At 36.1% G+C, this 18,295-nt stretch overlaps 1 protein-coding gene across 1 annotated transcript; it reads left to right on the top strand.

The window, feature by feature from the left end:
- Window positions 1–426: 426 nt before the first annotated feature.
- Window positions 427–9,174, top strand: LOC134855890 (uncharacterized). Its single transcript, XM_063872275.1, has 6 exons — window positions 427–591; window positions 854–1,002; window positions 3,434–3,600; window positions 3,862–3,991; window positions 8,271–8,501; window positions 8,881–9,174. Coding segments are annotated over exons 1-6 (909 nt in total). The 5' UTR covers window positions 427–589; the 3' UTR covers window positions 9,111–9,174.
- Window positions 9,175–18,295: the final 9,121 nt, after the last annotated feature.

The following is an 18,295-nucleotide window of genomic DNA, read 5'->3' as shown; positions in this document are numbered from 1 at the left end:
ATGATTTTCCAAAAAATAGAGATTAAAATACAATGTAACCAATTAAAACAGATTTCAAATGGATTGTGTTTTTTTACAAAAATAAATGGTTATTATGAAAATATAATCAATTGCATTGTCTAAACTTGCAACAAGGATGGATTCGAATGACAAGATGTTTGGCAACATTTTTGTAGGTGATCATCAATTTTTATCCATGAAACTTCGGTGCGGGGTTGTCCAATAAACTTTTTAACAACAAAAATCAAGATTTTAACTTGATTTTTCAGATACGATGCAATACATCAAATCGTTTTTTTTTTTTTTATTTTTTATGTTACCTGGCCGAATATTTTGCTGTATTTTCGGCAGAGAAAAATGACTTCATTTGTGTTTTTGAATCTGTTTCTTTTTAAAGCAGCGATATGAAAATCTATTTTGTGGTGACAAGTCAAAAACTCAGTAATTGTAAATACTCAGTCAAAAGCTCTCAAGCCGATGAAAAGTCTACGTCTCTCACGCCAAAGTAAAAACATAACAATATATATGATTTAGCGACCATAGCTCGCACGAGAAATTTTACTTTTGTGCTCTACTATAAAACAAAAACATGTAAGTATTAAATTTTTAGACCCGTTCATGAACTCTGAGTGATTTTTTTCTATGCTCAACCAAATAGCATACTTATGTCTTATGTCGTTTTTTCAACCACTAGACAGTACAGTTAGACATAATTGAAAAAATGTATATACGTTTTTATACTTATATAAAACCTTTTTACACTGTTGTGTTCAGAATTCTTTGTTAATTTAAAGACGTTCAAAATCGCCATTTGTTGAGACTATTATAACTATTTGAGCATGTATCGTTACAGGGACCCAAGTTACATGAACTCTTACGCCACCGGGTTTGACCCTTACTACTCGGCCATACATGCATACTCGCAGGAAGTGGCCCGCAGTGCCAAGGAGGAGATCGAAAAGCAAGCGGAAGACCTCAGAAATTTTAGAAAGGTTATGCTGGGTGAGTTTCTAGTTAACATTAAACTACAGATTCTTTATCCTTGAAGTAAAAGAACAACACTCCTGGACGAGTTCGAGCGTCTAACTTGGAAGTTCGTGCAAATTTTCTAGAATGAGTTATTATTTTTTGCATAAATTAGTTATAATCTTTAAAGATTTTTGTAAGATAAATAGATTTTTAAAGCCATCTTAAAAGATAGATAATTTTTTAAGTTTTTCAAAGTACGGATTTATTGTCGAAATCTAACAAAATGGGCAATTTTCTGACGCACTGTTATCAGATTCAATTTTTTCCTGAATCATATAAGACAGTTTTTATTGTCAGAATCTTACAAGAACTGTGTTACCTGTTTTACAAGAATCGTTGAAATAACAAAGTTCTGTCGTGAAAAGCTACTTTTATTAGTTAGAACTCTCTTGCTATCTCTAAGTAACCGTCTCACCACTATGCGTACTGCTGCTCAAACAATATGGTATTAAAATGTCTTTAAAAGTTTTGTTAAAAAAAGCGTTCAAAAAAAGTTTTCTTAAAAATCAATAATCAAGGTTCAGCTCATACAAGCTTATAAGACTCTTGTACAACCCATTAAAATAGAATTTCATTTTACTATTTTAATTGATAAAATTTTAATTGAGAAAAAGATAAGCAATCGCGTTCAAGTAGTAGCAGCTGGTCAGCTTGATACGACAAACAGTGTACCCGATCATTTTTTGAGACGCGACGAATCATTTTTGTTGGCCGATATCTCTTTGAAGCAAATTTAGCAACACTGTAAAAAAAAAGAATTGATAAAAGAAGAGTCGTCTTGAAAATTTCTCTGAAAGCCTGTTTTCCGCTCTTCCGTGCCTTATTGTAATAAAGCTATTATGCTTTAGATTTGATGCCAAAATCTACAAAACTGAGAAAAATAGAAAAAGAAAATTATTATACTATGTAAATTCTGTGCTAACTCTCGCATACACTGCTGAATCAAATTTTCCCGACAAAACAATCAACATTTGACCCTTCTTACGCTTTTTTCTCCAAAACTGGATTAGGAATTGATGAAAAGTCAAAAATTGCCTAGAAATTTACAGAATTTTTATGGTGTTATTTATTAAAACCAAAATTTTAACCCAAATCCGGACAAACTACTTACTTTAATAATGAGAACCTATATCAATGAAGTCTTTTACACAGCCAAAAAAAGGCTCTAAAAATTGAATAAAAAGTAAAAAATTTGCTTTTCAACAAAGATTTTGGGTTTTATCGAGTAAAAATAACATTGTATTTAGCTATCGAGCAAAAACGTTTCTTTCACAAAATTTTGGAGTTTTTACCTTTCCAAAACTTTGTTGAGCTGTGTTAGAGGCTTCTTTTGATATAATTTTTTTTCAGCGTAATTCTTGATTAACTAGAAATTTTTGATTAAGTAAATTTAGCGTAATTCTTGCTTATTTAAAAAAGCCAAAATTGCCCATTTTAAGGGTTGATTTTGTTTACCGCACTGATAATAATGGGTTTGGCGCGAGTTAATTTGATTTTAAATCAAATTTAAGTGATCAACATTGATTGACAATGTACATTTTAGGAACTGAACTGGATTTCCAATCGAATTAAATCGATCTTTCACGATTTTTTGGTTCGATTTAAATGAATCGATTTATATCGACATCGATTTGGATGGATTTTTATGATTGCTAAAATCCATCCAAATCTTGTCAAAATCTATCTAAGACCATTTCGAAAGACCTCTGAGCAGATCAATTTTGATGTTTGAAAAAGCTATTTTAAATCGATTTAAGCAAAAATCTATATATCAAATCAAGAAAATGGTCAGTATAAATCAGGTTTTGAGCTAAGAAAAATGTAATCAACTTCTAGAAAATTATCACTGTCAGCCAAACTTTGGGCAAAATTCTACTAAAAAATCAAGAAAATGGGCGAATAAATCAGATGACAACGTAAATCATTCCAAACTGGAATGAAGTTTAAAATTTTATTTTTTCGGTCTTTTGATTATGCTACCAGACGCTATGGCTGAGAAATTGTCATACTGAGAAAATTGAGAAAAAAGAGAAAATAGAAATTGTCATTCTATTTTAATTTAAAAGTTACAAACATCATTTTGTCTATTATGATATAATTTGGCTGACTTTTTCAAAATATTCTAATATTCAATTCCAATTATTCGCCAAATTTTTCTATTAAACAAGAAAGGCTGTGAACACTAATTTGAAAAGCATAAGTGTGGTCAACCGTTCACTTAAAATTTAGTAGTGTAATCCAAAAAAAAAGAGACAGAACAGCGTTTCCAATGAATTTTTTTTGTATGTTTAACATCATTACTTTATTTTTAACTGACTGTGCAAACAGAATCATTTAAATAATTTAATATCTGATATACGAACCGTTTGACACACAATCACTGGAAAATTGGAGTTTTTTTCAGCCCAAGAGTTGGACAATGAGAAGTTGAAATCAGTGTCTTCTAAGCTGCACTCCGAAATACTGAGACTGTCCGAAGACAAAGCTAAACTGAAGAACTACATGGAGAGTCTGGAGAAGAAAAACAAGGAACTGCAGGACACTCTGGATGTCACCAGTGAGGAGTTGTTGGTAAGTCACGTGACTCAAACTTAACATATTTAACAGGATGGTTGAATTTTCGGGTGGAAGTTGCAGTTTGGCGGCTTCAGGGATGGTTGAGGCGTTATGGATATATTTTGAACTGTCGAGTTGTTTTACTTGACAATTTTTCCATATACCGAATTTTGCAATATATTTGATTTGTTCTAAAATTGGGCTGAATATGCATGTTTGTATGAGTACGCACATTTAACCTGTAAAGCTCACAACCTCCAAATTAATTTGCTCCAGACCAAAGAAGCAAAGAACACTGAGGAGATCAAGAGGATGAATCAGGAACTACTGCGACTGAATGACGAGAAGAACCAGCTGCAGGAGAAGTTCCTCAAGTTAGAGTTGGAATATGTCCAACAGCAGAAAGGTAAACAAAGTTTGGTTCTATCGGACGACCTGCAACGTTACGCAAAGTATAAGGAATGCGGCGATTAAAATATGAGCTTGAAACTCTCCCGAACTGATAACCTAATACATAAAAACTAATACTAAGCGTGGAATCGGAATGCAGGCGTAGGCGGTTACTTTTGCCTTCCGGCAATAAAGATTGAACCTTTGCTAAACTGAAGTTTTAAAAATTGACGTTTGCTGGGGTATTTTTGTCGAGTTGGAATTGTTTGAATTATTTGAGATTTTTTTTGGAACTGTTTGATCTCCTGTTAATATCATTCAACTGAAGCAAATTATAGGAGACGCCAGCAATTGAAAGCTTACAGCACCTCCCAAGACTCCGCGAAGACACCAATCCACATTTTTAGATATTTTTAGATTTTTTGATTTCTTAGACTTCTCTTACTTCAATTACAACTTTCAGAAGTTCATACGCTTTTTTAATATCGTGAATCTATGTGATTTATCTAAATGACAACCTTAAGTTCGGTACAAGCGAGTTGAGTAAAATTGATCGGCGTACCAAATCAAAACTCAATTCATTAAAATGAAGTTACTGAGTAACTGAGTTACTGCGCTTGTACCATCAAACAGCTCCGGCAACAAGAAACATGAACACTCGGTTTTGGTAATTTTGGAAACTAACAAAAAATATTACCATGAAAACAGTAAAAAAAAACATACAAGACTCATTTTTTGAGTTTAGCTCATCATCGAACCAGGAATCTAAGCATTGGCGTCCGGATGGTTCAAGCATTTCCGAGTTATTTTTTTCATCAAAAAGTATAACACATTTTATGTATTTTTCTCGCCAGGATGAAATTTTCACATTCAAAATATCCTTTAAATGTATATAGCAGTGCCAAACAAGGTATTTAATTATGAAATTACTGAAATAAAAATCTACACCAGTAAATAAAAATTTAGTGACCTGCCTGTATGACCTGCTTTGTGTACAAAGCGTAAAATGATTCAAGCGGAAATCGAACCCTGACCTCTGGGTAAGATCATAAATGTGTTAGCCATGATGCTAACGAGTGTGCAAAGCTGCATGTAGGAGAACTCAGAATTCTTAAAATTTAGCATTATCATGAGGCCCATACACATGAAAAATTTGCTGTTCAACTGCTAGCTTGAACTGGCAGATAATTCTCGGTTATGAAGTCTGATTCGGTTCGAATCCCGGTGGATACCGACAATTTTGCTCAGCTGAGTTAAATCAGGTGGATCTGCCATCCATTGTCATTGTGCTATATCACTAAATATACATTTTTAAACAACTAATTGACGTTTTTGGCGTTTTTTTTGAACTTTTAAAGTTGCTTTAATGGCATAACTTCTGTTAAACACGAGAACAACCCTAAACTTATATATGATAGTTGAATGTTTAGACTGAAGAGGCAAGCTAGCTTCAAATACTCACAGTTCCTGAAGAAATCGGCTTAACTGAACTAAAAAGACAAGATCAAACTTTTTCCAACAGTTAATTTAAATTTTTTATAACATCAAAAAAATCAACTTCAATGATTAAGTTGGACTTTCTAAGCATGCAACAACCAGGCTATGCGTACTCAAATTACAAAGCTTGAATATTTCTTTATTTTGTGTCGATAGTATTTATTAGCATTTTGCTCCAGTTTCTCGTTGGTGTTGAAGTTTTTTTTTAGTTCTGCGTACTGAGGTTATCAACGGCCATCAGGCTCACTAATGATTTCAGCATTTTGAGCTTATCTTTAAAAAGTGGGTTGCGCTTGGGGAGAGATGGGTGTATTGCCGAGACAAAATTTCTCAAGCTGCCATTCTATGCCTCCAATGCATTTTTGTACGAGATTCTCCGCTAGCACCTCATTGAAATTTTCGCAATCAGCATTGTCAAGCTTTTGTTTTGACTCGTCTATTTTTTGACAGGCACCAGTATAAGTGTGTTTAAAGTAAATCGAGAGCAAAAAATTGTTTTTCTATCACAAGGTGAAGGGTATAAAAACAATGCGCCACAATGACAGATGTCAGAGGGTCCCTCACAATGACAGATCAAATCGAACTCAGGTATTTTTGCCAGACCAAACTATCACAGTCTAATTTACCAGAATCCTTGTGTATGAACATATCTCCGCTGATTTTGATTTTGAGAGCTTCTGGAGTTTTGTCGAGGCGTTTTTAGATTTTTTGGTTTGGGCAATGTTGTTGACGCTTGCGACCTTATTCTGATGACAAACCGGTAAAAATTTTGATAAAATGTAGTGTATTTCGGTATCCTTGGTGCTTCATGAAAAGCTGGTCAGCTTGTGCACAGTTATTATGTCGGGGAACGTTAATGGTGTCTGTTTGTTCTTGAACTTTGTAGAAAAAAATTGTTACTTGAATTTTGATGAGGGTAATTTTGGTTTCTAGAGTTGAATCTTGATGTTTGTCTAGATGATTTACTGCTCTGCAATTCTTGAATGTACTTTGCTGTTTTATAGGACCGTTCCTAATCTATTGTTATGAAAATCTTCAACCATCAAGACATAGATTCTTTTCTCCGCAATCAGATAATACGAAACCCATTTTATACTTAAAAAAAAACATTTCAGTTGAAAATCAACCATTCGGTAAACCTATTAGGTACAAAAATTAATCAACGTTGATTGTATTAGTGGGCCAACAAGCTGCACAAACTAGGTATTATTCTGAGAGCTGGTGTTTTATGGTCAATGATTTTATCATAATTAGTTGATCTTTCAGATAAACTGAAGTTTCAATTCAGTATTTCAACTAATTTCCCAAATTACCTGATAGTGTAGCCAATACGTGAAAGGAGCGATCAGCCGTTTAATTGATATCCCTTTTAACAAGCTTTCAGTATCCCATTTTTTGGTCTGCTTTCATGCAGTATGATCAACTTTCAATTATTGGGTCAGTTTTTGTCGAGTTTGATTTGTTTCAGCCACCATTCTAAATTTGGAACAAAAATGTATAAATTTCTCTAATGTCCAGGTCCTTTTTTATTCTAATGAAAAAGATTTGTTCCAGGTACATTTGGAACGAATGAACTATCTGCCCTCTTATTAAAGCTACGATGTTTTGCTGCATGTGAAAACATTTTAGCGCGCAAGTTTGAAACGTTCAAGTTGTCTAACAAGTATTTGAACAAATTGTCGCAATCATTTATCTGAACTTTATGCCTTGGAAAATGACTCACTAGTCTGTGACCGAATTGTCTGATCGCGGTAATTGGAATGCGGTGGGTTGCTTTCGCCTACTGACAGTATTTTTTGGACCTAGACTAAATTAAAGACCCCTCTCAAAATCTGTCCTACGCTATATTGAAAACCCCTCTTACAATTTGCCCGTTACGGGGTTAATTTTGTCAATTTTGAAACATTTTTATGGAATGAGTTGTAAAACTGAATCTCAAATTTGCTGGCGTTCAACTGAAGCAAGTTAGAATTGATGATTCCCCAGCAATTGACTCACCGCCAAAGTCGTCACGCAACGCCAAGTTTAGATTAGGTTGTTTTTTTTCTCACTTTAATTACAAGCTACCGAAAATCCTTATTTTTGGAACATGTGTAAACTGTATAAATGTCAACTTTCAAACAAAAAAGCTGCTATTTTTATTTCAATTACTGCTACAAACGGCTCTCATTAGCTTTTTTCTCAATTGGTCTTTTTTGGTCTTTTATGGTCTTTTATGGTCTTTTTTGATTCATCCATTTTTGATTCATTTTACAGTATTTCGAATAATTATATGTATGTATAAATTCATTTAAATTAAGATCCGATAGCGGATTTAGGATGGGGAGAGGACGGAGAAATTTTAGAATTTTGAGTCAAAAAATTTCTATAGAGAAATTTTAGAGTTTTGAGTCAAAACCTTAAACAGAAAACATAAAAACCCAGTTTTTGATCTTGTTATTCAAAAACTTGAATGCGGATATTTGTCTGATTTTACTTCCCAAAAAAACGAAGCTTCTACCCAAAGTACGCAAAATAGGAGTTTTTTACCCTCTTTGATGCTATTTTACTCTACGGTTCCATTTTTGGTCGAATAACACTAAACCTATGTTAAGGTGTCTTTGAAAACAAAAAGTTTGGGGGCTAGGGGTCCAAAAAACCATTAAAAATGTAACAAAACCTTTCAAATGTTTTCCTAACGTTTTAGAGAGCTCAGCGAATCAATTTTATTATCTCATAAGAAGCTCAGCAATTTTTTTTTGAAAATCCTCCGATCCTCAAGAAAATACTAGATCGCACTTTTTATGACCGCTGTTTAGATACTGAAATGCTGGCGGGTGAAAAACTGAAAGCCGAACAGGCAATTAAGCGACTCGAGGCCAGCAACGAACTACAACTGAGTGAAAACGAGAATCTGCGCACGCGACTCAAGCGGGAGAGAGACGCCAGAATTCTGCTGGAGGAGTGGGAGAAGAAGCGACTGCAGCGACTGGCTTTTTTGGACCCCCTAGCCAGGGTGGTCCCAGCCTCCTACTATCCAACTTATGCAGGTAATCCCATATATATTTTAGTTACCTGCTTACAATTCAATTACTAATGACATGAATCCCACTCACTAGTGCTGGAAAATGTTGACGAGAACTTCTGCCAATATTTTTGAAACAATTTGGATTTTTAGTTCACGGGTTTCGGAGGTAAAATTTCAATTGTAAAATAACCAAAAGTTGTAGCAATGCATTATATATGATGGATGTAAGAAAAATCAAAAAATTCAAAACCGCCTATCCTGAATACCAAACATGAGAAATAAGATTTTCCAAACATGAGAAATAAGAAATTTCTAAAAGCAACTTGGAAGTTTAAAATCTTGGAAAATTTAAACTCATAAAAAATCAGCCAAAAAAAACAAAACAATTCCATTGATTGCAGGTATGCCAACTTTGCCCAGACCCGGGATCCCCGCGCCCTTGATGGAATCAGTGCCAACTTCAGACGTGTTGACTAAATTGAAGCTCCTTGAAAGCGAATTGCAAGCGGAGGCAGAGGCCGCCAGAAATAGATCGGGAAAAATAGCCCAGGGGTGGGGCAATAAAAGTTCAGCAGGAGGAGGAGGAGGGGCCAGGCCTTCAGCCGCTGGCAGCAGCACAAAAGGATTGTGATAAAAGACTACTATGATGATTTGTTTTTTCTTAGTTTTAAAATTTTGAAATTAACCTAATAATGAAGGCTATTCGTAGCGATAGCTTTACTTTCATCAGTGTTTGTGTCGTTTATCTCAAACTGAAAAACAAGTTTGAAGCTGCGGGCTCCCGGCTCTTGTTCTGATATCAAAGAACATGAGCAGTTAGCGTATCCGGACACATTTCAATGATGGAAACAACAAGTGATGCTTGAATTTTGTAAGCCCTATTTGAGAGCTTTTATGGCAGAACCAGTTACAATAATGGCAGTTGCGGATCTAGGATTTTCTCGAGGGAGGGGGGCGGATTTTCAAAAAAATTCGAAAATTTTGTCGACCTTTTTATAGGTCGTCCAAATTGATTTTCCGAGCTCTCCCATAGCACAACAAAGACTCTGTTTTGGGCAAAATTTTTGCGCCGCAGTCATAATTTTGAAAAAACAGGCCGAAAAAAGTCGGTTTTAGACACTTTTCGGAAAATTTCGCGTGTTTTCGGCGCGCGCTCCCCCCTCAAAATTAGTATATATTGGCGCCGAAGGCACCTTAGGTAAACTTAGAAAACTTATAGGGTCAGTCATCAAAAGTGGCTATAAAAATAGTACAAAGGGGAACCCTTTGGGTCGGCAGGGGGTCGAGTCCCTAATGAAAAATAGTGTCCGTCCCGCCCACCCCCCCCCCCTAAATCCGCCCCTGAATACTGGTAGAGCATTTTCTTTGAGAGATTGGAATTGTGCTTTCAGCTGATTTATAGTAGCTTTATGCCTTCAACAGCCCGACCAAGCTTGGCTTCCATAATTTTACCGATTGACAATTTTAAAAACGCCAAAAAAACAGCCGTGAGATGCAAAAAAAAACTTCGACTTTGAAACAAATTAGTCTAGAATGCAATGAAAAGATATACATTGACTATAATCGTAAAAATGCTTAGCAGCGCATGATAGTTTCTCTGCGATTTTATATGGGTTTACAAAAAGTGTTGCAGGGCAGTGCCTGAGTCGAGGTGCGCAATTCGCGTTCAAACCTGAAAATTCACCCCAAATCTGAGAAACCCAAAATTAATAGGCGCGCCGAAGTCTGGAAAGTCGCGAAGAACCCGATAGCTGAAGCACAAAATTTAAACATTAAGACGTGTCATAATGCTAAATCAGTCATTGGAGTCTTATTCAGTTCATGTTTCTATTCTTCTGTCAATCATTTCTGTTTCCAATGGCGCTAGACATCATTGACAGGTACTGGCTTTCGTTCGGCGTGTCTGACACCGTCAGTTGACCGCTAAAACATTATCTCTATGATCTGGGATACTGTTTAGTTGTTTAATTAAGGATATAATTCAAAAATTGAATTCGCATTTTCAACATGGCGCAGATAGCTGGATAAAATGGGGGTAAAACCCACTTGGGATTACATCTTTTTTACCGCCTAAATGCGCAGAACCGCCAAGGTTATGGGATTTGTGGTGAACCGTTTCCAATGGGGGACGTTGACGGGAAAAATCGGCTGTAATCAGTGCAGATTCTGATTTCAAATCTATACTTGTGCCTTGGGGAAAAATGACGAATTACGCAAAAAGAAACCACATCAAGATCTGGGGGCTACACATTATCCGAGGGTGCTAGAAGCAATTGAGGGAGAGTTCAAAAAGGAACGGAATTAAACGTATGAAATTTTCCAGCTGCTATCAATGGATCGGGGAGGCGTTGCAGCAGTTCCACGCAGTGCTCAGTGGACTGGCGGCGCGTTGCTCCTTTGGCGCACTAAAAACAAGAGTGCTACGAGATGTGTACATTGTCAACATGACAAACCGATAGGCTCGAAACGATTTATGCATGGCGACGAAAACCCCGGAGGAAGTGTATAGAGTAGCACTTTCTTACGAGCGGGGAGATATTTATGCAAAAATATACCTTTCAACAACCGTGGGAGCATCGACGAGCGGAACCACGGGAAGCGGTCTGCAAATCAAGACGGAACCGGTGGAAATATTCAGGGGCGCATATCGTAATAACCGGGGGAGAGGACGCGGCCAAAAGGGCGAGAACAATGGCGAGGGAGAATGAATATGGGAGATCGAAAATGTTTCAACTGTGATAAGCCAGGATTTACAAGGCAGCACATGATTGAATGTCCAGCTTAAAATTTCACGTGTAATTTTTGCAAGAGCGTCTGCCATTTCGATCGAACGTGTAGGGCAAAGAAAAAAAAACAGAGGTCGGGATGAATCAAGGCCAGGACGGTCAGGAGTTATTCGAGTCTGAAGGAATGGAGGATGACGCATCTCAACATGAGATCTCAGTGGGATGGGAGAATACACCCCAATATTGTATCCGGTCGTGGGACTCCGAAAGCTCGAAGGACTACATGGTGATGGCGATACGATCGAAGAAAAACGCTGAGTTAAAAGGGGCGCAAAATTACCTATAAAAAATCAATGGACGTTAAACGATTGTATGGATTGATAGTGGTTCACTGATCTCATTTTTTACTGTTGGGGAACTTCGAAAAACACTGGGCGCCGCAGGCATTAACTTACAAGAAGTAGGGTCAAAAGATCATGAATTCCGCGACTACGGTAATAATCCTAATCACTTACCGGAAACCATGAAGATGGAGCTCGTGTCCAATGTCTGTGCGATGTCGGCATCGATCAAAGTCATTGGCGGAAACCGAACATCAATCATAGGAAGTGATCTGATGTCCGAACTGGGGCTGCAACTATTACAGAAGGCGCCAGACAAACAAGTGATGTCGATCCAGGATGAGAACGCTGCAGACGACAAATTTCATACAGCTTCCACAATTTCCACATTCGATGGCTTGGGAAAAGGTTTATAATGCCATTATCACATAAACGTTTTCTCTACATGATTCTATCAACCGAATTTTTTCTCAGTATAGTCTTCGTGAATAAACAATAGGATACTGAAAAAAGATAGCAACTGACAGTGTCAAGCTCTCATAAAAGATCAGATTGAATCAGTAGAAAGTTATAAAAGTAAATTGATGATCAATATACAGAAAACTGCCAATTTCAACATTAAGCGATAAGTGACCAACTAGTTATCGTTTGCTTGGCGCTTACGTTTAAATTTTTTAGAATAGCGAAAAAATTGAAATGTTACAACCGTAATAACCTTCAAGATGTATCTTCTTTGCCAACGTAGCTCACATTACTACAAAAAGCTAATTATATCTACTGAAAGTGCACCATAGTAAGGAATTAGTGCACTGACGATATTCTGTGCCCATGAATGACATTTGAGAACCTTCTATCTGTTTTTTTTTCTGATTCATTTATGACAAAAACTCTAGTTTTCAGTTCAGCGCTGCTTCATTGAAAAATATTGCTAATTTATTGCAGAAGAAAAATGTTTTTAGTTTTATCTACCCATTGATGGCCCGCGTATCAAAAATTCGGCCAAAGAAAATTCAGCCGATTTGAAATTCAGACAATTCAGCCAAAAGTATGCAGACAATTCAGCCAGAGACAATTCAGCCAATAATAGTGACAGCCGCAGTCGCTCCAACGTGTTGCGAGCTTGCCTACAGAGGGTAGGATTCTATACGAAATTTAGAGCCGGTTACCGCCGCGAAGCGGCGACGCGCGCGTAGCGCGCCCACCGGCGACCTTAAACCAAGAAATAGCTCCAATTCTGATTTTTTTTCGAATCTGTAAAACTGGCTGAATTGTGTCAGGCTGAATTGTCTGTATATTTTTGGCCGAATTGTCTGAATTTCAAATTGGCTGGATTATCTTTGGCCGAATTGTCTGTGCGCCTGATGGCCATTTATAAACTACTACTGAATCATCGTCTTAGAAATCGTTCCAATTTGGTTGAAAGAAGCTTATTTGCCATAATTGATTTGTTACAAGGAGCGAAATCTATCCTTTTGTACTTTTTATGGCGTGTGGGGTGATGTTTTTCATTGAAAAAAAATTCAAATTTGATTAAAAAATTTTTTTATTTAAAATAACACAAATGAAAAGAATTTTAAAAAACTGAGAATAAATTCAAAAATTTTGTTATATACATTATACTTTTTGAAAATTTTCCGCCCACACGCTATAAAAAGTACAAGGAGATATATTTTGCATATATTTTGCTTATGTTTTTTTTCTTCAGACAAAATTCGACTTTTTAACTAGCCAATTTTGACAAAACTTTTTTTTATATCATTCGAAAGTTATTGTTGTCTTGAGCTTAAATTTGAAAAATTATTTCACATGTGACTTTTTTTTGTAAAGTTATGGGCGTTCAAAGATTCCCAATTTGGCCAATTTGGGACAATTAACGCGCGATATATTTAGCGCTTTTAACGCGTAAGCGGAGATTTAATCGTTTTAGAAATCGTTCCAAATTGGTTGAAAAGAAGTGTAGTAAGGTAATTCGCTCCAACAGGGGGGGGGGGGGGGGGACCTACGGGTGCTCCAGAGCCTTATCCCAAAACCACATAAGCGCTCCAGACAAAAATTCTCCGTGCTCCAGATCCTAATTCCAAAACCGCATGGGGGCTCCAAACAAATTTTTCAAACCACAGCGGCATTCCAAAGGGGAAAATAAAACTACATGTATTATTTCCTAAGTGCTATGAAAAGACTATATTATAATAAGTCACTGCTGTTGTGATATATAATAAAAAGGTATGTCTGGGGACTGCATTTTCATGCATTAACGTTCGATCAAGACTATAACGTTCATATTTGAGCGGAAATAAAGTTAACGTAAAAGTTATAGCCAATATATTTAAACCGTTGTTAGGTGTAAACCATTTCCTTTCCGTGTGCATCTTTTATTGTTGAACCAACGCTTAGCAATCTGAGTCACTCACGAAGTTTGAAGAGCGGCTGACAGTCCGGTGTCATGACATAATTGAACGATAAAAATAATGGTGAAATTATTGATTAATGAATTAAGCAAATTGATTTTAATTGGAGATTGGCATACTGAAGATATTGATAGTGAGCATTTAAGTTTCTCTGTCTTCTTAACTGGTACCCTATCAAAAAACAGTTGTATCAACGATCCTTATATAGTTTTCATATCACGGTGGAAAAAAGTAGCAGATAAAAAACCAAAAGAATATGAGCAGAGTTGTAAACAGCTGTTATATTTGAATGAGCTCTTACAAATAATGTGGTGCGTTTATAAAACAGAAAAATGGAAGGGCTACTGATGTAACCATTGCTACTTATGAAAACCGATTTAATTACTCGTTCGATTTCGACTCTATGATGATTGAGAAAAGGGTGGAGCGAATGATTCGACTTTGTTTTGATAAACTTTCAAATATCAAAAACTTCCAGTGATCTATCTAAAGATCTACCGACGAGATATAGGACTGAGTAAGTGGTATCTCTAAGGTCACTTTCACTTCCACTGGCTTGAAATTCAGCAGGTCCGCGAGGTATTGGAAAAAATACAAAATGAAATTGGAAAAATGTAGAGTTACTTCAACGGAATTGGAAATCATTCACGAGATTTATTTGACTGTGAAAAAAACCTGCCCGGAAATCTCTGACCGCGGTAGTTATTTTCTAGCTACATGTTCTCTGTTTTTCTTTTCTAGTAAAAATGATATAAACTATGATGTTGCCATTAAACTTAGACCATATGGAGGTCTTATTGGCATAGACAAGTCTTCATTGGACAAAAACCTGAATGATTCAAAAATATTACGACTGCATGCAATTTTACACGATGCCGCGGGATTTGTCCACGAAGTTTATAACACAGGACCCACCTACTGTTATATGATACCCTGGAAAAGTAACAACAGCCTGATTGGTCACTTGAGTGGTATTACGTTCTGTTTATATGTTAAACTGACAAAATCATTTCTCTATCAAATGTTAGAATGTTGAAGGAAAGATCAGTAGTGCTAGACTTAGAAGGATTCTGTTGTAGGAAAAGTAATTTTATAGTTAAAGAACTAGCCATTACAACTTCTGATTACAGTGATTTTCTTATTTTTCTACCTCCAGCCAGTTTCAATTCACTTCCCTAATCGGAACAAAAAGCATACAACTGGTTGACAAATAACTTGCACGGAATTCACTGGGAAAGCGGCGATTATTTATTTTTAAACCTCAATCAGATTATTCAAAATTGTTTTGAGAATCCCTAACGTCATCTTTTACCCTATTGAAAAGAAAAGGCTGATCTTCCGGCAAAGTATTTGGATCGAAAAGTTGTGGACCTTGATGAATTGGGTTGCCCGAGAAATGAAAATTTTCAATTTCAAAAATTATCAAGCTTGCAATAGACATTCACATCATAACCACTCCAGGAATCACTGCAACTTGAAGAAAAGCAAGGCGTTTTTTGATTGGCTGAAGAATGAGCAACAGCGAGACACTAGCGAAGCTGGAGACGTACCTATCTCCAAATTCAGTGTTATGTGCTTGGATGAATTCAGAGAGTGACATCAAAATATCATAAACAAGAGTAGAATGAATCGATTGCCGAGGTCAAGTGGTGCAGCGAAAAGAACAAATCACTTTATCTGAAGAAGAATTAACTACTTTGAGAAGGTTTTTCCCGGTGATTGACCAATTCATCTACTTTCAACGTTTCAAGTTTATTCAAAACGTTAGCCAGCAAACGAGGAGTTTATCTTCCCAAGCTAGTCTTTGTATCCAAACGTCAGCCCGGAGTTCAAATGGACCTCAGCAGCAGTGATTTACCTGAAGAAGTTCAGAAATTAGTAAAAGAAAACTCAGTGAAGAAAATCTTATATCATGTGAAAACTAAGAATGTCCCAGCCAATTATGTAGTGGAAATGTATGACAATGAAAATAATACTACTAATGTTTACACTGGTTATACTCGATACGAGATTTTTTACTGTTCAGAAAAATAAACAATGAATTTCATAACCACACATTTTTCTTCCTCAATAAGAAACGGTTGATACAGATAGATATTCAGAGAGACAGAGAGAAAAAAAATTGAAAACGTGAATGTCTGAAATAGCAGATGATGAGCCTGGTGCAAATATAGTTACTGATTTTGTTTATGATCGAAATAACACCGAACAAAAATCTTGGAAATTTTGTTTTGATGCCACTGTTCCCAGATCAGAAGTAGTTTTTATGTCCGAAATGATTATAATTTTAATTTTACTAAGATTTTGTATCTATAAACTTTCTTTGACGCAACTAAGCTGTGAAGAAACATCAGTTTGGTTTTCCATATTGTCTGGTTTAGTTGGGTACGTGTTACCAAACCCAAGTATATGAATAAAATTATTGATACGTCGACAAGACTGTTTATGGCAGTTGTAGGAACTTCGGGATCAGGAAAAACAGAATTAATTTCCAAATTATTGATAGGGAGAACTTTTTATCCAAAATTTGGAAGAGTATTATTTTTTTACAAAGATAATCAACCTATACTTAGGGACGAGTTAAACGCTGGCAAAATTCAAATAGAATTTGTCAAATTTGATGGATTCGGTTGTTTGAGAAACATTGAAAACATTCTGTTAGTGTTTGATGACTCATGCAAAGAAATATACAATGATAAAGAATCCGTTAAGCTAGCAACAACAGGCAGACACAAAGGCTTAGATGTTATTTATGTCAAACATAATTTATTCCACCAAAGTCGATGGTCACGAACTATTGATTTGAACACATCTCACATCATTTCATTCAAATCACCTCGTGATATTCAGCAAGTTGATCACCTCGGAAGACAACTTAATGCACCTAAACTTTTACGACAATCGTATGAACTGGCTACAAAGGACAGCTTTGCACATTTATTAATAGATTTAGATCCCCGAACATCAGATTGTCTCAGATACTGTTCAAACATAATACCACCTGGTCCGTCAGTTTTCTATTTACCATTACTTAGGGCAGAAGTGAGACCCATCACAATTGAACGCGAAAAAATTATCTATTCTGCAGCACATGGTACATTTCAATCCAATAAACTACGGAGTTTTATTAGAAAATCATCAAATACTCAAGTTATATCAGTCATTTGTGAAAGCCTGCTCAATGTAGGCAACGGTATTGTGCCTGTTATTTTTCCAAATCTTAATAATTTTGAAGAAACATAAGATTCTAATCAATCCAAAAACGAGTCTCGAAAAAAATCAGCTGTTATATTGAGTAAACAAGGATTTTATCTAATCAGACATATACTTTATTTTTGCTTCAAGTATTTGACAGCATAAAAATGACAACACAAGAGTTTGTTCTGATTCTGAAGCATATTTATATTAGAGAACAACCCCATGCAGCGCAAATTTTGCTTGACAACTCAATCAAACATAAAAAACCGCAACTATCATACTTGAATCGATTAAGACCCCTAAAAGCAACAACAACTAATACTCCAGTTATGCCAACCCCCGAAACACTTATCAATGCCAGAGCAGACAACAATCAACAAGAACAAGCTCTTCTTCTCACTGATGATGTGGAAAATGAGCTGGAAACAAGTACTGAGCCCAATAACGCTTTATCCACTGAACGTATTACGTTAAAATTACAACTCATGGACGAAAACAAACTTAAGCGAGCAAAAAAACATCTGGAAATTATTAAAAAGTCAGAGCGAGTCATAATAAACAAAGAAAATGAAGAGCTTTTTGTTGATAAAGTTTTAACCGGTCTTAAGGCCTCCGTTTTTTTGTATGGTATACAACAGCAAACTAAAAAATTGTACAACCCTGCTTTCATACTGATTTTGAGGTCTCTCAAACTTGACGAACAATTGGTTTTGAACAAGTATGCCAATGTCGCGGTTCAGTCAACGACTGCGGAACAAGCTCAACAGAGGCAAAGAAGCAGAGGTTCCACAGATTTCCTTTCAACATCTACAGCCCTCCTTTCTCCCAAGAAACCGTCGTCAGTAAGTTCCAGCTCAAAAAGCATTAAAAGACGTAAAACCAGAAGGACTGTTGCAGACCGTGAAAGAGAACGGTCAGCGCAAAAAGACAAACGAGAAGAAGGCGCAGAAGGAGAAGACTCTGAATTTTACGGAACGCCCAATAACGATTCAGATTCCGCAACGACAGAGAATACGAAGGCAAAAACAAAAAATGGCAAGGTTACACCAGCTCAAGAAAAACTATTGAAAACTAAATTTAAAAGTAAAGGTCCAGCTTTGTTTGGCAGTGTACAGAATTTAAAAGAGGAATGAAAAATTTCAC

This window comes from Symsagittifera roscoffensis, unplaced genomic scaffold, assembly GCF_963678635.1.
Source record: "Symsagittifera roscoffensis unplaced genomic scaffold, txSymRosc1.1 SCAFFOLD_703, whole genome shotgun sequence".
Taxonomy (NCBI): domain Eukaryota; kingdom Metazoa; phylum Xenacoelomorpha; order Acoela; family Convolutidae; genus Symsagittifera; species Symsagittifera roscoffensis.
The sequence above is the reverse complement of the archived record's forward strand: the minus strand, read 5'-3'. Positions and strand labels throughout refer to the sequence as shown.

Excerpts from the sequence above, each read along its gene's own strand:
- LOC134855890 (XM_063872275.1), top strand. Across the intron at positions 1,003-3,433 it reads TTTTAGAAAGGTTATGCTGG|CCCAAGAGTTGGACAATGAG; the intron begins GTGAGTTTCTAG and ends AGTTTTTTTCAG. Across the intron at positions 8,502-8,880 it reads CTACTATCCAACTTATGCAG|GTATGCCAACTTTGCCCAGA; the intron begins GTAATCCCATAT and ends CATTGATTGCAG.